Below are 16191 nucleotides of genomic sequence, written 5' to 3'. Positions count from 1 at the left end.
GTGGCTTCTAAAGGCACCAGAGCACCCAGATAACTCCAGTGATCAGCATTTTCCTTTCATGCTTCTCACCCTGTGTGGCATCTTCACTACAGATCAAAAGTACCTGTGCTTTCATTTAAGCCTGTAATCTTATTCTTCAACTAAGCAGTCACTCCAATGGTGTCTCACTGAAAATGACTTTTGCAGGAACCAGAACATTACACAACTCGGTTCTCTCTTAGGACTCGATTGTATTTTTAAGGTTGTTACCACTGAGGCTGGCCAAATGGTGGTGGGGAATCCTACTGCCCTCCTCCCTGGAGCAGCTCTGAAGTCCTCACACCCTGAAGAGTGATGCTATCAGCCAGTAGTTTCAGTGGGGCAGTGCCAGAGTGCCGCTAACACCTCTGAAGATGGGTGCTACCCAAGCCTTCACAACTGCTGCAGAATCAATAGCTAAGGCATTCTGGCTTTCTGCATAGTGAATGGAGAGAAAGGCTTGTCCCTTAAGTGTCACAGTCACTGTTTCCCTCACAGGGAATCTGAGCAGAGCACAACAATGCTTCCTCGTCCTCAGCCAGCTAACACTGTGATTCAGCAAGGAGCCGTTAGGACATAACTAAAGGGGTGATCATACCTCCTTCCCTGCCCTAGGTCAGCACATACTCCCTCTCAGCTCTAGTTACCTTGATGTTACCTCTGCTTTCCACTCACTTCTGCATGATGAGTATCAGCCTATTGGTATGCTGTGCTATCACCTCACTCACCTGAGACAGAAGGACCCCACTACTTCTCTCCCCCATCCCCACAGACAAGTGCCAAACCAGTTCTTTGTGAACATGCCAATATGAGAACAGTGGCAATTAGCAATATCCATTGTCTCATTACAACCATCTCCTGAGGCCACCACAAAACAGACATCTTTCTATTGCTTCTCCCCAGATTAATTTATCATTTCACAACATGCAGTTTTTCCTTGGCCAAGGAATGACCTTGCTAACTGTTTATTATCTAACAGATCTCAGACTGGAAACCCATGCCAAATTCCATAAAAAAATAAATAACTGTAAGAATAAAGCTGTTATTAACATTTTGCATTGAATGCTAATTTTAAAATGCTATTTCTTTGCATGGTCTTTTGACTAACTAACTCAGCTAATGGGTCCTGGACTAGGAAACACTGGAAATAAGTTTGGAAAAGAGCTTGCTGGTCACTTACTAGCTTTGATAGGCACATACCTTTGTTGCAGCTGGCCAGTATAGAGCAATGATGGTATTTAAGCACTGCTCTGTGTTGTTTGCATAAACAGGAGCCCGGCCGCCAAGTCCCAGGCAAGGCAATCTAAATATAACCTCTGGCACTGCTCTGCAACTGAGCCCAATTTGTTCCCAAGACCTGGAAGCAATCACCATGCACACATGTGTTTCAAGCCCCCCATCTGTTAAATGAGAATAATCACACTTCATTTGTAAAGCACTTCATGTTCTACTGACAAACACCTTCTATTGCTTTGATTTCAGTGAGCCTGGCTGCCAGAGCAGAGTTATTCCAGCATAATGCTGTTTGTTTAGGCTGAAGCACTTGGGGCAAAGACCCTTCTCCTTTGTCGAGAGGCAAGACAGAGAGAACACTGCATCACCTTTATCCCTCCGACAAACTGGTCTTGCTGCAGCCATGGCTCTTTTTAATGCTGTTCTGATGCAGGTTTTGCTACAGCTGAAAGAAAAATGCAGATGAGTTTAGGGGGGAAAAAAAAAGTTAAATACTCAGGCCTTGGTTCTGATCCAGAACTCAGTTAATCCAAACCCCTCGATACTGGGGAAGGGTCAGCAAAATGCTTTCCATGGTCATCGTTGGATTAGACTTGTACCCCCAGAAGAGGACACGTTTTCAGAGTAAAGTCTCTTTTCTCTCTAGCTTGGCACAAACTACCATGTGATACAGTCTGATAAAAAGATGTTTTTTACATTAGCATAGCAGACTTATTTGTCAGTGGTAGACTAATTATCTTGGCTCCTTGTTTGGGGACTGTGTCTTCCCTTTGCAGTAAACTGCGTTTTGCTGAGGGCAGCAATTTTACTCCATTTCTAAAGAGTGTTGACACAAAGATGTGGGGGATTTTTTTCTTTTTCCACTAAAAATGCAGGGGGGATCAGATAGCACACCTGCAACAGAAATTCCAAATGAAGTGTCTTTTTCATATATAGTTCAAACAACAAAACAACCTGAGCATAGGTCTGTTAGAAAAATCCACTATGTGGTTCCTCCCCTTTTCTGAAACTTTGGAAGTAGAACAAAACCTGAAAAATTAACTCAAAACAAGCAACTTAATAAACTCTATTTTAAGTGGGCACTCGCAAAACCAGACATCCTATTTGGACACAGAGTCAAGCCTCCGTCCTCAAAGGCAACTTCCAGTGTGATCAGGCTTCTTTTTAAGCAAGATACATTTAGAAACACTGAAAATAAAAATAGCAGTTACATTTTAGTTCCTCAGGGGCCCAAGTAATGCTAACTCCAACAGAGAACCTAGAGAACATTGGTGACCCCTTCCTAGATTCAAGTGGTCTTAGATGAGGAATTTCTGTTGATTTAAGTTTCAGAGTTGTTTTGTTTTGGATTTTTTTTTCAGTTGGAGGAATATCAGCATCTGCTGAAAGGATTCAATAGACAGGAATCATTAGCATATCTACAATTTGGGCCAGACACTCATATTGCTGCAGTGATTTATGCCAACTGACATAATTTGCACATTTTTCAAATTATACTCTGACTTCATTTTCATATTTTCAGAAAATTGTATTTTCTAAAGACAATCTAAGAATGATTAGGAGCAGCAACAAACATCAGTGAGGATATACAGTCTACAATGTTTCTGTCTGATCTCCTCTGAAGAGGGGATCTCCTCAAAATGGTAAGTCATAAGAGAACAGGCACCATTCTTTGGGTGATCAGTTATTTATCATCCTTCATCTAATAATAAAAGGGTTATTCATGAACTGCAATAATCTGGTTCTATAATTTCCAGTGCCTCAATGTACTTTTTATTATTATATCACCAGACTGTGCAAATGACATCACTGGGACAGGGGGAGGGAATGTGTCAGAAAGCCTTGATACTTAAAAATTGTATGGCATGTAGGAGAGCACAAAAGAGTTGTAAATATGTATTTATAGGCAAAACAGCTATTTCCGTGCTCTCTTTTGAGAGATTTTGCCTTTTATGTGTTGTGCATCAGACTGGGAAGGGCATTGGATCCTACCTAGTACCTTACAAAGGTCATAGCTACAAACAAGGACTTGCATGACATCCTTCTCCCTGCTTTTGCACTGGTTGTCGCTGAAAGACATTTGAGCTCCAACCAAGTAGGCTAATGCCACCTTAGAGTGCTTGAACATCCTCCTCTTCATGTCCTGTCCAGTGACAATCCAGGGGAATTATGAAGGAGGAAGGTCAGCATACTCTCTACCAACTTCTATTTCCTGCTGTGTACAAGGAAATCTCTCAAGGGGAAAGCAGGCTATAGATGAAAGGAGATACTGAGCACAAGAGAGACTCTGAACTTTCTCACCCACCTTGAAAATAAGATGCACAGGAAAGAGTACCTGGATAGATTTAAACCACAAATTTTTGCCTCATGAGAGTTTCATTTTTGCTACCAGGCATCAACAGCCAACAAGAAACTAAAATCAGCTACTTGCAACACCCTACACACACCTGGCAACACAACCATGATCTGTTACACACAGATCCTGCCATTTCACCCCAGAAGTTTAACACCAAGTTGATTTGCAACAATTTGCCTCTGTAAAAACAAAAGACAGTAAAGGAAATTTTGTTTATTCCAAAATAGCAGCTGCATCTTGGAAGGCTACTTTAAGGAAACTCATGTAAAACTAATGGAAGAAATGAAATTGGGAAGATGCAAGCAGTAAATAATGCTAAGTGTGAAGCAGAGCTTCTCTTATCTGGTCATTATTTCTTAAAACAAACAACATAAATCCAAAGAATAGTGACCATTACTGGACAGCAAGGCACATGGATTACGTCCATCAGGGAAACAGAAGTGGAACTAAAGGGGGAAATAAATAAATAAAGGCATGTCAAACACAAAGCAATAGAACTGTTGATCCTACAATTTTTCACTCTCAACTTCTGTCATTTTCAGGGTATCATTAAAGATTGCCACCCTGGAAGATAAAGAATGTCAGATGTAGCCTCCACTCCCGTGCTGATGAATAGCATCTCCAGCCTGATGAGGAGAGATTACCCTGCTGAACCTTACAAGACATCTTTAATCTCCTGATTTAGAATCCATTGTCCTCTACCAGTTATCACTCACCTCAAGGAAGGCTAGAATGCTGCCAAACACTGAAAAACAGACAGCTGCAGCAAAGGGCTACTGGCACTGACCTGAAGGTGCTCTGACAACAAAACACTTAAATGTTAGTAAAAGAAAGTCCCATCTCCAGGTTCTTCCATTTTTTTTGTTGTTTCAGAGAATAAATACTTGCTCAAATACCTCATTGAAAGCAGACACATCACCACTGTAAACTTTCCAACTAACATCGCGAGGCAGCTCCCTGGCAGGGAAAAATGTCATCCTTGGCATGAGAGAGGAGCTCAGCACTTCTTCACACAGTCTGAGTGGACTGGGCACAGGTGGGGCGTCTTTGATGCTACAGCCAAATATGACAACTAATTTAGTGCTCTTAAATGACAGGGTGAATATTTTGTACCCACCTACAGACAAATCCATGGGCAAATGGAAACCAGTGTGGAGGATCAGCACGTCCCAGGCTGCTTCTGAAGCACCCTTCAGCCTTGCAGCACAAACAAGAGCAGACACTAAGTCTAAATCACTGAATCAACAGAAACAGTTACCCATTTCCATGGGCTTTTATTCAAGCCTGTGCAGTCAGTCATGTGGGATGAAACTCTCCAGTAGCACAAGGCCTTACAACCACATTAAAATCAGACTTTAAGTTTGGGACAGGCTCTGTGCTATGACAATTACTGTAATTGCAAGGCTGTGACAATGCAGCCCCTGCAGTAAGTACAGACGTGTTGATCAATAGCAGAACAGGCCCTAAAGCAATTTCCATCCCTCAAAATGGCAGTGATTTGCAAAACACTGAATGACAAATTCTGTAGGAAAGACTGGCTTAAGTGTTAATAAAATCACAGCTATGAAGTCTAACTTTTCTGCTGGGACCAAAGACCATATGACATATCCAGGGCAGCCTGGAAGCTAAATCACTAAAGAATCACAGACTCCCCCTTCAGTGGGGTCAGGACTTCATCTTAAGTAGGTCTTTTAATCATTTCAGAGCAAGGAATTCAATGCAAGTCCTTTACATTTCAATCTATTGCCTTCATCACTCATGCATCCAACCTTCCAAGGACTCAGTGTGTTGACCTCCATGTAAACCTAGAGCAGAGCTCCTGAGTAGACTGTGTGCCATTTTGTGTTGTATCACTTCACCCAAATGAACACTGAGGGTAAGATGTTTTCCATCCTATTTGTGGATTTTCACTTACTCAACCATTTCTTTCTTCCCACATTAGCACAAGCCTACAACATTTGCAATTAAATACTTCTTTATAATGTGAGCTCTAAGTTTGGGAGAAGTAGATTAAAAAAAGACAGAGAGCAGAGAAAGCTTTCTAGGTTAGATTTTTGTTCATTGGAATATCAACATTATTGTTTATTGCACATCGCAGCCAGATAAAAAATGATGCTGTCAGTGTAAAATGAATAAAATAAAGACAGTATTTCCACAAGTATTTCCCAGGCAGCTTTTTTCATGTTTTAGCCCAGCAGGCAGCTAAAACAACTCACACCCCCCACACAAGTGGGATGCAGGAGACAATCGAAAAGGAAAAGGTAAAACTTGTGAGTGGAGATAAAGACAGTTTAATAGCTCAGAAAAGATAATATTATTATTAATAGAATATAGAAAACAAGTGTTGCATAGCAGAATTGCTCACCACCCAGAGACAGTGCTCAGCTAGTTCCTGAGCCGCTTTGCAGACATCCCCCCCTCCAGTTCTATATGGAGCATGACATCACACAGTATGGAATATCCCTTTGGGCAGTTGGTGTCCCTCTTGGCCATCTCGCCTCCCAGCTCCTTGGGTGATATCAACATAATTCTCATCCTAAATCCAAGCAGAGCACTATACAGCTGCTAGGAAGAAAGTTAACTCTACCCCAGCTGAAACCAGGGCAGCTTTAAAATAAGGTCACTGATTTTGCAGGAGCTTCATTTCAGGCTCCTGCTTTACAGATTGATACCCTGGACTTGGCCATTTGTGTGCTAAAGGAGATTCCATTTCCATTCTGTTACAGAACTTTCCCCCCCACCTTTGAAACAACATTATATGCAAAACCTGCATGTTCACTGATTTGTCTGTAATTTCCACACACCCCCACCCCAACTCCCTGGGATACACAAATCTTTTCATATTCAGTGACATTCTGTGCAGTTCAAGTGTACATTCATGGAAAATGATACCAGAAGATACATTTTTACCCTTGTAACTATGAAATTAACACTGAATTGCTCCTTACTGATAATATAGCTATGCACTCAAACTGAAGATGTTGTCAAAATGTGTCATAATTAAAAGTTCATATTGTTTTTAAGGGAAGGGAAAGAAAGGAAAATAGAAGTATTCTGAATTGTTTTCCCTACCTTCTTACTTGAAGAGATTACAGAGCTGTGTATTGTAGCTACTCTATATTTAGACACTGGATAATAAAACACATAAACAACACACTGAATAAAACATTAAGACATAAAAGGAGTTAAATAGCACAAAGGGCTAAAGCTTATTGTGCACTAACAACTTCTGACCCACTGAAATAGAAAAGGATTCATAATTCCAATTAGTAAAATGCAGAGTTATCACAGAATAACAAGGTTGGAAGAAACCTTTGAAGATCATAGAGTCCAACCATTCCCATCCTATGCTAAACCATGATTTACATCGTGAAAGAGCAAGCACGGTGGCTGTTGGCAGCTGTGTGCCAGAGTCCCTTTGGTGGCCTTGCAGGGATCACCGGCAGAACTGGGAACCATGGCCCTGGCAACCTGGAAGAATGATGCTCCAACCCAAAATCAAGAGGACAAATGTAATCCTGTTTTTTCACTTCTTCCTTGAAAGCTACAACATCCCTAATGTAAAGCTGCATTTTTCAGACCCAGAGCCATCTCTTAAGTAGACAAAGCCCTAGAGTGTGTGTAAGGGAGGAATTTTTCCTCTGACTCCAATAGGGACAGAGTTCTGTCCACAAAGTCCTTAAAGTTGGTGAAAACCTGTAATCGATGTGGAACAATCCAGTCTGCTACCAGACCAGCTAAAAACCAAAAGCATGACCAAGAGGTACTAAAGTCTGAATTCCTGCTGTGGCATTTCACATTCAGAATTAAAAAAAAAAATCCCAAAAACCCAACACCAAAAAAACCCAAACAAACAAAAAAATGGACTTGGCAAAGTTAAAGAGTCCTGCAGACCAAACAACACCTGATACATACTGCAATACTGCAAATCATTGTCAAAAGGAGCAACCTTCTGCCAGGATGTTCCCAGAATCATTCAGGCCCACCTGCCACTCAAGCCCCAAGTACAGTCCAACAGCATCACTTCATCCCTTACTCATCCTTCAGCTGAACTGATGGAACAGCTGTTCACTTCTTCACCCGATGCCTGCTTTACTGGTAACATGCCCCATGCTGACAGCTGGCCAAGGTTTTACCTATCACAGGCTGCTGCTGTTCCCCTCTCACTACCTAATAGAGGGCAATGAAGCATGTACTTTTCCTGGGGTGTTAGAATAGTCACTAGGGTCTTTTGGGGAGGGAGCAGGGGGCAGGGAATTCTTCTACTCCTCCAGAGCACTGTACTGGCTTCTCTTTGCTGTCTGGGACACAGAAAATAATTATTAAACAGCTAGTTCAACATATACCCTCCATAGTGCCTTCAGCAAACCTGGTTTGCTGTCCATCAAGGGTAGATCTCTGCCTCAGGTCCATGATAAAATCCCTGACACTACCAAATGACAGAAGGTGGGTGATTTTTGACCATCCCACTGATAGGTTAGGCCAACACCACTTCAGAGAATAACCAAAAGAGGACAAACACCCCCTACAACAGACACATTCTGAAAGAGACTGCTTTCTGTGCACCATAGCAAGTTCAGAAAGGGAGCAGCAACTGTGTCAAGCACACCACTGCAGCATTCACTCAGATTGCTCCTACAGGAGTCCAGCCTCTCCAGACATTTGTCTCCCTGTTCAAGCATCAACCAGAAGAAAACAAAGGAGACCATTCGTGGAATCCCAGAAAATTATCTCAGGTTCCAGTTCAGGCCCTGCTCAGCAGGGTCTGTGAAAGCAGCTTGTTTTTCATGCATGAGAGAAACCACTAGTCCTCTGAAACCCAACTCAGATACCATTCATCTAAGATGCCAGGCAGCAAACTACAAATTTTCAGCTGGATTTCACAAGGCAAAGAGGAGTTTACAACAGCTCAGGCTGGTGATAATTCCCTCCTGAATCCACTTCCAATCTCTACGATCATGTGTATTTGCTTGCAACTGCCTTTTTTAACAAGGCTTCACCTATTTAACCTCTGACAACCCTGTAAATTAAACGGGGAATAAACTCCATGAAAAGAAGTTGCTGCTTATTCCTCCAGTTGGCTAAAAGACCAAGCTGTCCCAGTGCACACACACACACAGTGATTTATCCCTATGAGCCTGCAGGTATGGTAAGTGAGCAAACCTTAGGGTTACCACTAAAGTCTTTATTTGACATCACTAAAAAAAAAGAGAAAAACATGAATTATGCAAGATAATTCAGACACAAACATCTGTAACTTAAAGTATGGCCAAATTTATTAAATATATGGATTCTAGGCAGGTTAATGGTAATGGACTCTCCAAAAATCTAGACCCTTGGGCAAGCAGAAATAGGCTGGAAGCATTTTAGGTAAGCATCATCAGATAAAAATAAAACACAGCAGCCTCAAAAAAGCCAAACTGCACCAGTAATTCATGACAGAAACTGCTCTGCTGGCTATATCAATTAAATGGTCTACAAGTCCAGCCCCCATGTGAGGTGACTGGAGGAAGTCTCTCTTCGATGCTTCATCATTTGTGAATCCTGACTTAGAACAGCGAGGTGAAAACAAATCTTTTTTGGTATTAAGAGTATGTTGCTTCATTCAACACAGCATGGAAGTGATATTTATACCGGTATCAGATACTCTGGGAGCCTGAAATACTGCCTAATTTTAAATAGCTACAGTAAGGTTGGTGCTTATGCTCCCCTCAGCTATTGTCAGTGCAAAAGACAAAATTTTCAGAAGGATAATTCAGAGCAACAAAGTCAGATGAATATTCTGAAGTGTCTCCTCTCCATAGATATACAGGGAGCCTGCTGACATAATCTGCATAAGCAGCATTTTCAGTGATCTAATGGTAATGAGAAGGAACATTTCTCCTCTACCTTTTGCCTAGTTAACTCTGCCAGTCAAAGCAATTACTGCATTCAAATGAAAAAACAGGCTGCAGCCTCCAAGCTGGGCTCAACATCCACACTGCTTCAAAGCAACGGCAGGACTGGCCTGCTAGAACCAACAGGCTCTTTCTCCACTAAGAGTAATTTGATGGTGATGAATATTTCCTAGAACAAAGGAACAAACCAAGTCTGCCTTACACTTTATTACAGTAAGGAGGCCCTTTGTGTTAAAGGGCTTGCTCAAAGGCTTTCTCTTCCACTTTTGAGCAACAGGATGGTTATTGGGATGTTAAAGATATAGCCTCTGTTCTTGTCTGAATATTGCAGAGACAGCTGTCCAATGTCATTCTTTCAGGCACCATCTAACATGACCAAAGTCAATAATTGTCTTTTCCCAGATCAAGCTCCTTAAAAATGGCAGTATTTCATGAAAAAAAGAAAAAAAAAAAGTCAATCCCCACATTTCATCTTAAATTCTTTGCCTGCTCTTGGTTAATAAACTTTCTTAGCTCTAATGAGTAAGCATCTTTTCCAAAAGTGACTAGTGATGTCAAGTGCACAGCTTGAAACACACTGATTTTCAGGAGCAGACGTAGCACACTCTTAAAAACCGGGTCCTCCTGAAGCATTGCAGACCAGACACCCCAGGTCTCCCAAACAGCATGTGTTTCCCACCTCAGTACATGCCTGTCAGGTTACAGCTGCCTGACCTAAGGGACAGAGGACAAAGCCTTTGTTAAACTCAGAGCTTGAATTCATCCCCTTAAAGTGCTGAGGGACATTTTGCTTTGAAAAATGTTATGGTGCCTATTGGCTGCAAAAATTTTATCTCAATTGGCACCCAAGAACATGCTAATTTGTATTAAGCAAATGAGGCTAATTATTTGCTTTCCACAAAACTGGCTGTGCTAAAAGCTCCAAATTATTTGCTTTCCTGATGAACAAGACGTGTTCTTGCTCACATATGAGATTTCATCACAGATCCAGTCATGTATTAGAAGGTCAATCTAGGTGTTGTATCAAACAGCAAAGATAAGATGGGGCTGGGAAACACAGGCTCCTTGAGGAGAGCCCCCTAAGCCCCGCCAGTGCTCTGTGGTGCCCTACATCAGGAGCAGGGAGCTGGAGAATCAAAAAATGGGGTGACTTGCCTTATGGAATCATAAAGTGGGATGGGGGTCACTTCAGTGTATTTTTGTATGCAAAAATATGACACCATAGTCTAAAAAGGTAGATGAAGGCTTCAGGTTCAAGAGTGTCTATTTGAAAAAGAGCTCCATAACCTGACCAAACTATTATTGAGGTGCAGAACGTTTCTTTAACCTGCCAGAGAAAGCACAGTACACAAGTCTGCTTAACAGGCAGGCAGCTTGTGTTTTGCTGTACCTCTTTGATACAGGAGAAAGAATTCTTGGTGTCACTTAGAAGTGCACAGCCAAGCATTCTGAAACTTTAGGTTAAAAAGATTGTCATAATTTACATAACATGCAATGAGTGTTCATCATATGAGCACACAGCACAGGACCGCTACTGCCTTATTACAGATACTTCTCTCAGGTGCATCTTTTAAGGACAAGAATAACGTTTCTTTTTACAAGCTGCAGAAGGCTGTTCTCCAGGCTTCACTGTGTAGTCAGCTCTGAAATGCTCTGCTAAGCAGCAGTTGTTTACAGGAAAGGTCGAGAGGGCCTAATTAACTTGTCATTCTGCATAGACCCCCTTACTTGGTGAAGTGATTCAACTGGTTTCCATAACAGCTACCTGTAAAACAGTAATATGGTTCATCCATTAACACTGAATTCACTGGAAGCATTTTACAGGCTTTTACTGTGACCTGTCAGTTGAATACAGTCAAAGCCTGTAGAGTGATTCCATAACCTGTGACTATGTTTTATGGCAAACACATGTGCTCCACATCACCAGAGAACACAGAGCTGGTGATGGGGTGAGGTAGGGAGGTGTTTTGTGTAGCTCTTAGAAACACACACTGCTGATGTACTGTGAGAGTACAGACAGACACAACAGCTACATGCACATCAGTCAGACTTGCTCTCCAGGACTGAAGAGATTTTGGCAAACACATGAGGAGCCTTCAAATCCTACCTAGACATGCACCAGAAGCAGCCAGGAAAGAAATCAATAGGCTGTCTCATCTGGAGGATGGAGCCTCTAAGAAATGCATTCCCACTTCCTAGAACTGAGCTGAAGCAGATGCTAACATTAGACCCAGACCCACAAGAGTCTGTCTCAGAGCTAAGAACACTACATATGGATTTAAGGCACTACACCTAATTTAAGAATGACACTAAATCACAAATAGCAACACTTGCAGAAATGCCCAAGCCAGCATACCAAGCAGTACTGAGAATGCAGTCATCTCATCATGGTGTTGCATACAGGGTTTTGACCTCTACTAAAAAGCAGAGCTTTTAACTTACCTCTCTCTCTCTCTCTCCAGTTCAAAGGCAACAGAGAGCTAAGTCAGCTAAGCACCTGTAGGACTTGCAATATCTTTGCATCAGCATTAGTACCTCTGTATTTCTTTCTGCTTTTAAGCTGATGTTTACATGCTGCATAATCCTAGCACAGAGATGTTACTTTGAAGATCCATCCTGGTATCTCTTCATGAAGCCAACCAGCTTGTTCTGTCATTTACAATCAGATACTTCATTGTGCCCAATAGATCCACCCCACCACAACAGTGCATGCTCTTAAATGCAGTTATCTTTCTGTTTTCCACACTATGCAGGTTAGGAAAAGGAGCATACCACAAGCTGAACTAAACCACAGTTCAGCATTTGTGTTACACAGTGAAACAGCTGGCTAATGGAAGTCTGAGGGCTTTGATCTATTGCCCACCAAAGCCAATGATACCGATGTAAAGTCTCTTGATAACAACTGGATTAAGAGGGAGAAGATAATGATACATTCCAGAGTATCTTTGGATAAGGATAAAGCAAAAGGGCATAAACAAGTCCCGAAGTAATGCCACAAAGTCACTCTAAAAACTGTCTGGTGGGCTTCAGTACATAAAATTACCATGAAATGTTACAAGAACTCATTTTTTCTTGTTGTATTTTTAACCCATTGTACTGATTATAACATGCTGTCAACAACCTCATCAATTATCCATTGCTAAAAAGTGGGCTCTAACATTCTGTGAGTGGTATTAATTGGTCTCAGTAGCACATAATGAGTTTAAAAGCTCCTACCTGTGTGCCCCCGGGGATGGTGGCTAGAGGCGGACAACAATTTACAGCAGACCATTAACACATAGACCAGAAAGAGCCAGTCAGATAGAAGCATTGATTTGGCACAGAATCTCATCCTGGAGGCAGAAAAGGAAGCAGGTGAGTGAAAGAACAATGTGAGTAGGGAATAACACAAAAACGATGCGGGGAAGGAAAAGCTGAAAAGATGCTGAAGATTAACTACCATGGCTTATTACAAGGCAACACTGAACAAAGAGTATTTGTGGCTTCATTAGGATCAATTCTTTGTTAAGCACGTTCTATAATTAGAAGCAATGCAATGGCTATCACACATCATCTTGCCCACAAACCCATATTTATAACAACACATGTTCAGTACTATACATTCCCATGAATCTGAGATAAGGGGTTGGTTTGGGTGGGTTGGGGTTTTCTTTTTGGGGGGTGGGGAATTGAAGATCCATCCACACTGAAATTTAAATCCACACATTTCGAAGTCATGCTGCTGTTTTTAAAACCACACCTGCCTCAAAATCATGGTTAACATCACAGGGAAACATCCTTTGTACTTAACACTTCTCAGGACATATTGCTGAAGCTACCAACTCCCATATAGCTGTGCACGTGAGTTGGCTGGATCTCCCAAGGACACAACATCTGTTAGCTTTCCTGGAGATCAGTGAGTTTGCTGAGGGTTAAACCCTCCCAAAACCAGCACCTCAGTCAAACATGTGAGGACTGACCACTCTGCCAGGGTGTTAGAAACTGCATTTCACAGAACACTGGTTCTAAAGAAGGTGGGTGCTGCTAGTCGTATTCATGTTAGTGTTAGAACTAAGACCACAAGTCCTCAGTAATTTTGCTGCAAATATCTACAATTAAATCCCTCAATAGTTTCTGTTATGCCATTCATCATATAGAAAGGTAATCTAATCACTTTCTTAAACTCAGTTATGATGATTTATTACTCATGCGATACATAAATGGGCATTATGTGCTTGAACCCATAGATAGGTTCCACACTCTCAGCAAATGCTGTAAGCAGGCATACATCAAATTAATTAAAGGCAATTTATAGATTTGCATAAATTTAACTAAATACTGCTTTCATGCCAGTGACGTTAGTCTGCAGTTAATTAGCACACTGAGATTTGGGCAAGCCTATCATAAGCACGCTTGTTTGGACCAAAAAGTCCTTCTTTCCCCTGCAGATTCCAGTACTGATTCTTCCATGTATTTTCTAAACAATGTATCTGTGTTATTTTAAATAACTGGGATTGTTCAGCTAATCCACTGAATAGAGTTTTGCAAACAAAACTCAGGCTTTAGCTTTACTATCAAAGGCAGGTGAAGCACTTCCATCTAGAAATGAAACCAAAACAGATCCCATTTTTTCCTCATTTGAAAGTACTTGAATAACTTCCCCTCTTACACATCACAAAATTATTTTTTTCTTACATTGTGTATGAATGGGAATGTTGATAAAGCTCAAACAAATCACAAATGCACTTATTAATATCAAAAGTTAAGACATCAAAAGCCTGTTGTACATAAATAATTTAGCAACAAAATTTTACAATTGAGAAAAAAAAAGAAAAATCCAACGTCTTCAGCTGTACATTTTAAAAAGCTACACAAATATTGCCAAAAAAGAATACACCATGGCTGCAGTTTTAGAAAAAAAATATATATTCCATGGAAATAAGCCCCATTTTAAGGGCTGATCTGGCAGAAAGGAACCTTTCCTTGCATTAAGATGATGCTCTGTTTTGAGCCCAGCACATTGCCACCCTGAAAGCAAATGAACCAGTACAGGAAGAAATGCATCAAGGCTCTTGTGCACCAGTATATAGGAGTCTTCTGCGAGCATGAATCAAGCCCAGATGATGAAGACACCACTGGTGCTTGCCTACCCTACAAGCACCCTCTTAGGGGGGCACTCCCAGGCAACTACACTTTGCCTAATAAGTACAGACCTAATTTGCCTCCTGCATGCAGGTGAGGCACATAATGCTGCTGCAGCTAATGGGATTGAGTCACTGTGAAACCAGCATAAGTGTTACTATTGCTGTTGATCCAATACTAGTCTAAGGAAACTGTCCAGTAGGCTTTGAAATCCACCTACGAGTTCAGATTTTAGTCACCTAAATCTTCCCCAGGTAACTGAACCTCGTTTTCTTGAGGAGGGAGCTGAATTTAACCTTAGTTTCCTTGCTCTCACTGTGAGAAACACATGGCTTACACCTCCTGCACCAGTTACCACTAAAGAGAAAGTCATCACCTGCTTGTCTGGCAATACCATCCCTCTTGCTCTAAACACAGGCACAGGAATCTGATTAATTTCGGTGGAGGCCCCAGCTCTGGTCTCACTCTGTAGTATCATAACAAAGACAGGAATCTTCCTTTGTGTTTCCTGAGGTGTGACTGAAAGCAGGATTTAACCCTTGGAATTAAATACCACAGACCAGACATTTTGAGCATGCCCTTTCTGGTGTGAGCTGACAGAAGTTACAGGTGTGTCATCCCAAAACATGATCCACATGCTCAACAGTGGCTATTTCAGCATATAGGTGAGCCCAGGTGTTCCCACCATTCCCAGAGCAGGAACAAAACAGATCTCAGTGGAAATGGTTGTGTGCTGACCTGATTTCAAAAGCTTTCCCAGACTATGAGTTTGACTCTTTTGAAGCCTGATGTTAGGCAGGGAATGTGAAACCAGGTGTCATCAGGTTAACAGGGTAACCCTATCCCTCTGTAAGTATATTCAAGTCTAGGAATAAGCGTAACACTACACAGCATCAACTTTGTCATACCCAAGCTGAAAAGCTGCAAAAAGCACCCAGTGTCATTAAATGAGTACAAGATTTGCAAAGTTTAGCCTGCCTTGCAGGTAGATGGGACTTGTAGTCTTGTTGTCTTCAGCCTGCTAATGTAAATACAAGGGGGACTTTAATAAAACAGGGGGAAAAACTTGATTTGGCAGAGATGCAAGAAGGGGTGCTGCCCCTCTCAGCGTGAGTGGGCTGCTGCTTTCAGAAACACCAAGCCTTCATTCTCTGTTGGAGTGGATATTGTTGCTAACCAGAACAGCAAATCTTCAGTGTCATTTGAAAGATAAAAAGTGCTCTTACCTTGGGGACTTTGCAAGAATTTTGTTCCAGTCAAACACAATTATTTCAGTGTGTTTTTCATAGTTATTCCAGATTCCCATTTGCAGCAGCAAATAAGCCCTTCTGCATTTCAGAATTTTCCCTTGGCTTTGGGGACCTAGAAAGCAAGCCACATTACAGTGCAATTAACGTCTGGAATGGTGCTGTGAAATACAGCTCGGTTACCAAAAACATTGTTTCACAGTGCCATCTACAGTGCAATCCAAGGCAAAAGGCAGCAGTCATGCTGCTGTTTTCACTGGTTTCCAAGAACTGTGATAAAGCAGCTCTGGAGTACCACTACATCAACTGAAAGCAGAGT

The 16191-nt window shown here is 41.6% G+C and overlaps 1 protein-coding gene across 1 annotated transcript in view; it reads right to left on the bottom strand.

Moving 5' to 3' along the window:
- Positions 1 to 15931, bottom strand: part of TAFA4 (TAFA chemokine like family member 4) — a gene marked incomplete at both ends in the record, with an annotated part of 47826 nt that extends 31895 nt beyond the window's left edge. The window contains 2 exons of the mRNA XM_084269547.1: positions 12721 to 12836; positions 15852 to 15931. Of these exons, the coding sequence (XP_084125673.1) occupies positions 12721 to 12836; positions 15852 to 15931 (196 nt within the window). The remainder of the gene's footprint in view (positions 1 to 12720; positions 12837 to 15851) is intronic.
- Between the last annotated feature and the right edge of the window lie 260 nt (positions 15932 to 16191).

Source organism: Gallinula chloropus (genome assembly GCF_964237585.1).
Source record: "Gallinula chloropus genome assembly, chromosome: 12".
NCBI classification, from domain to species: domain Eukaryota; kingdom Metazoa; phylum Chordata; class Aves; order Gruiformes; family Rallidae; genus Gallinula; species Gallinula chloropus.
This window is presented reverse-complemented; position numbering and strand designations above follow the sequence as displayed.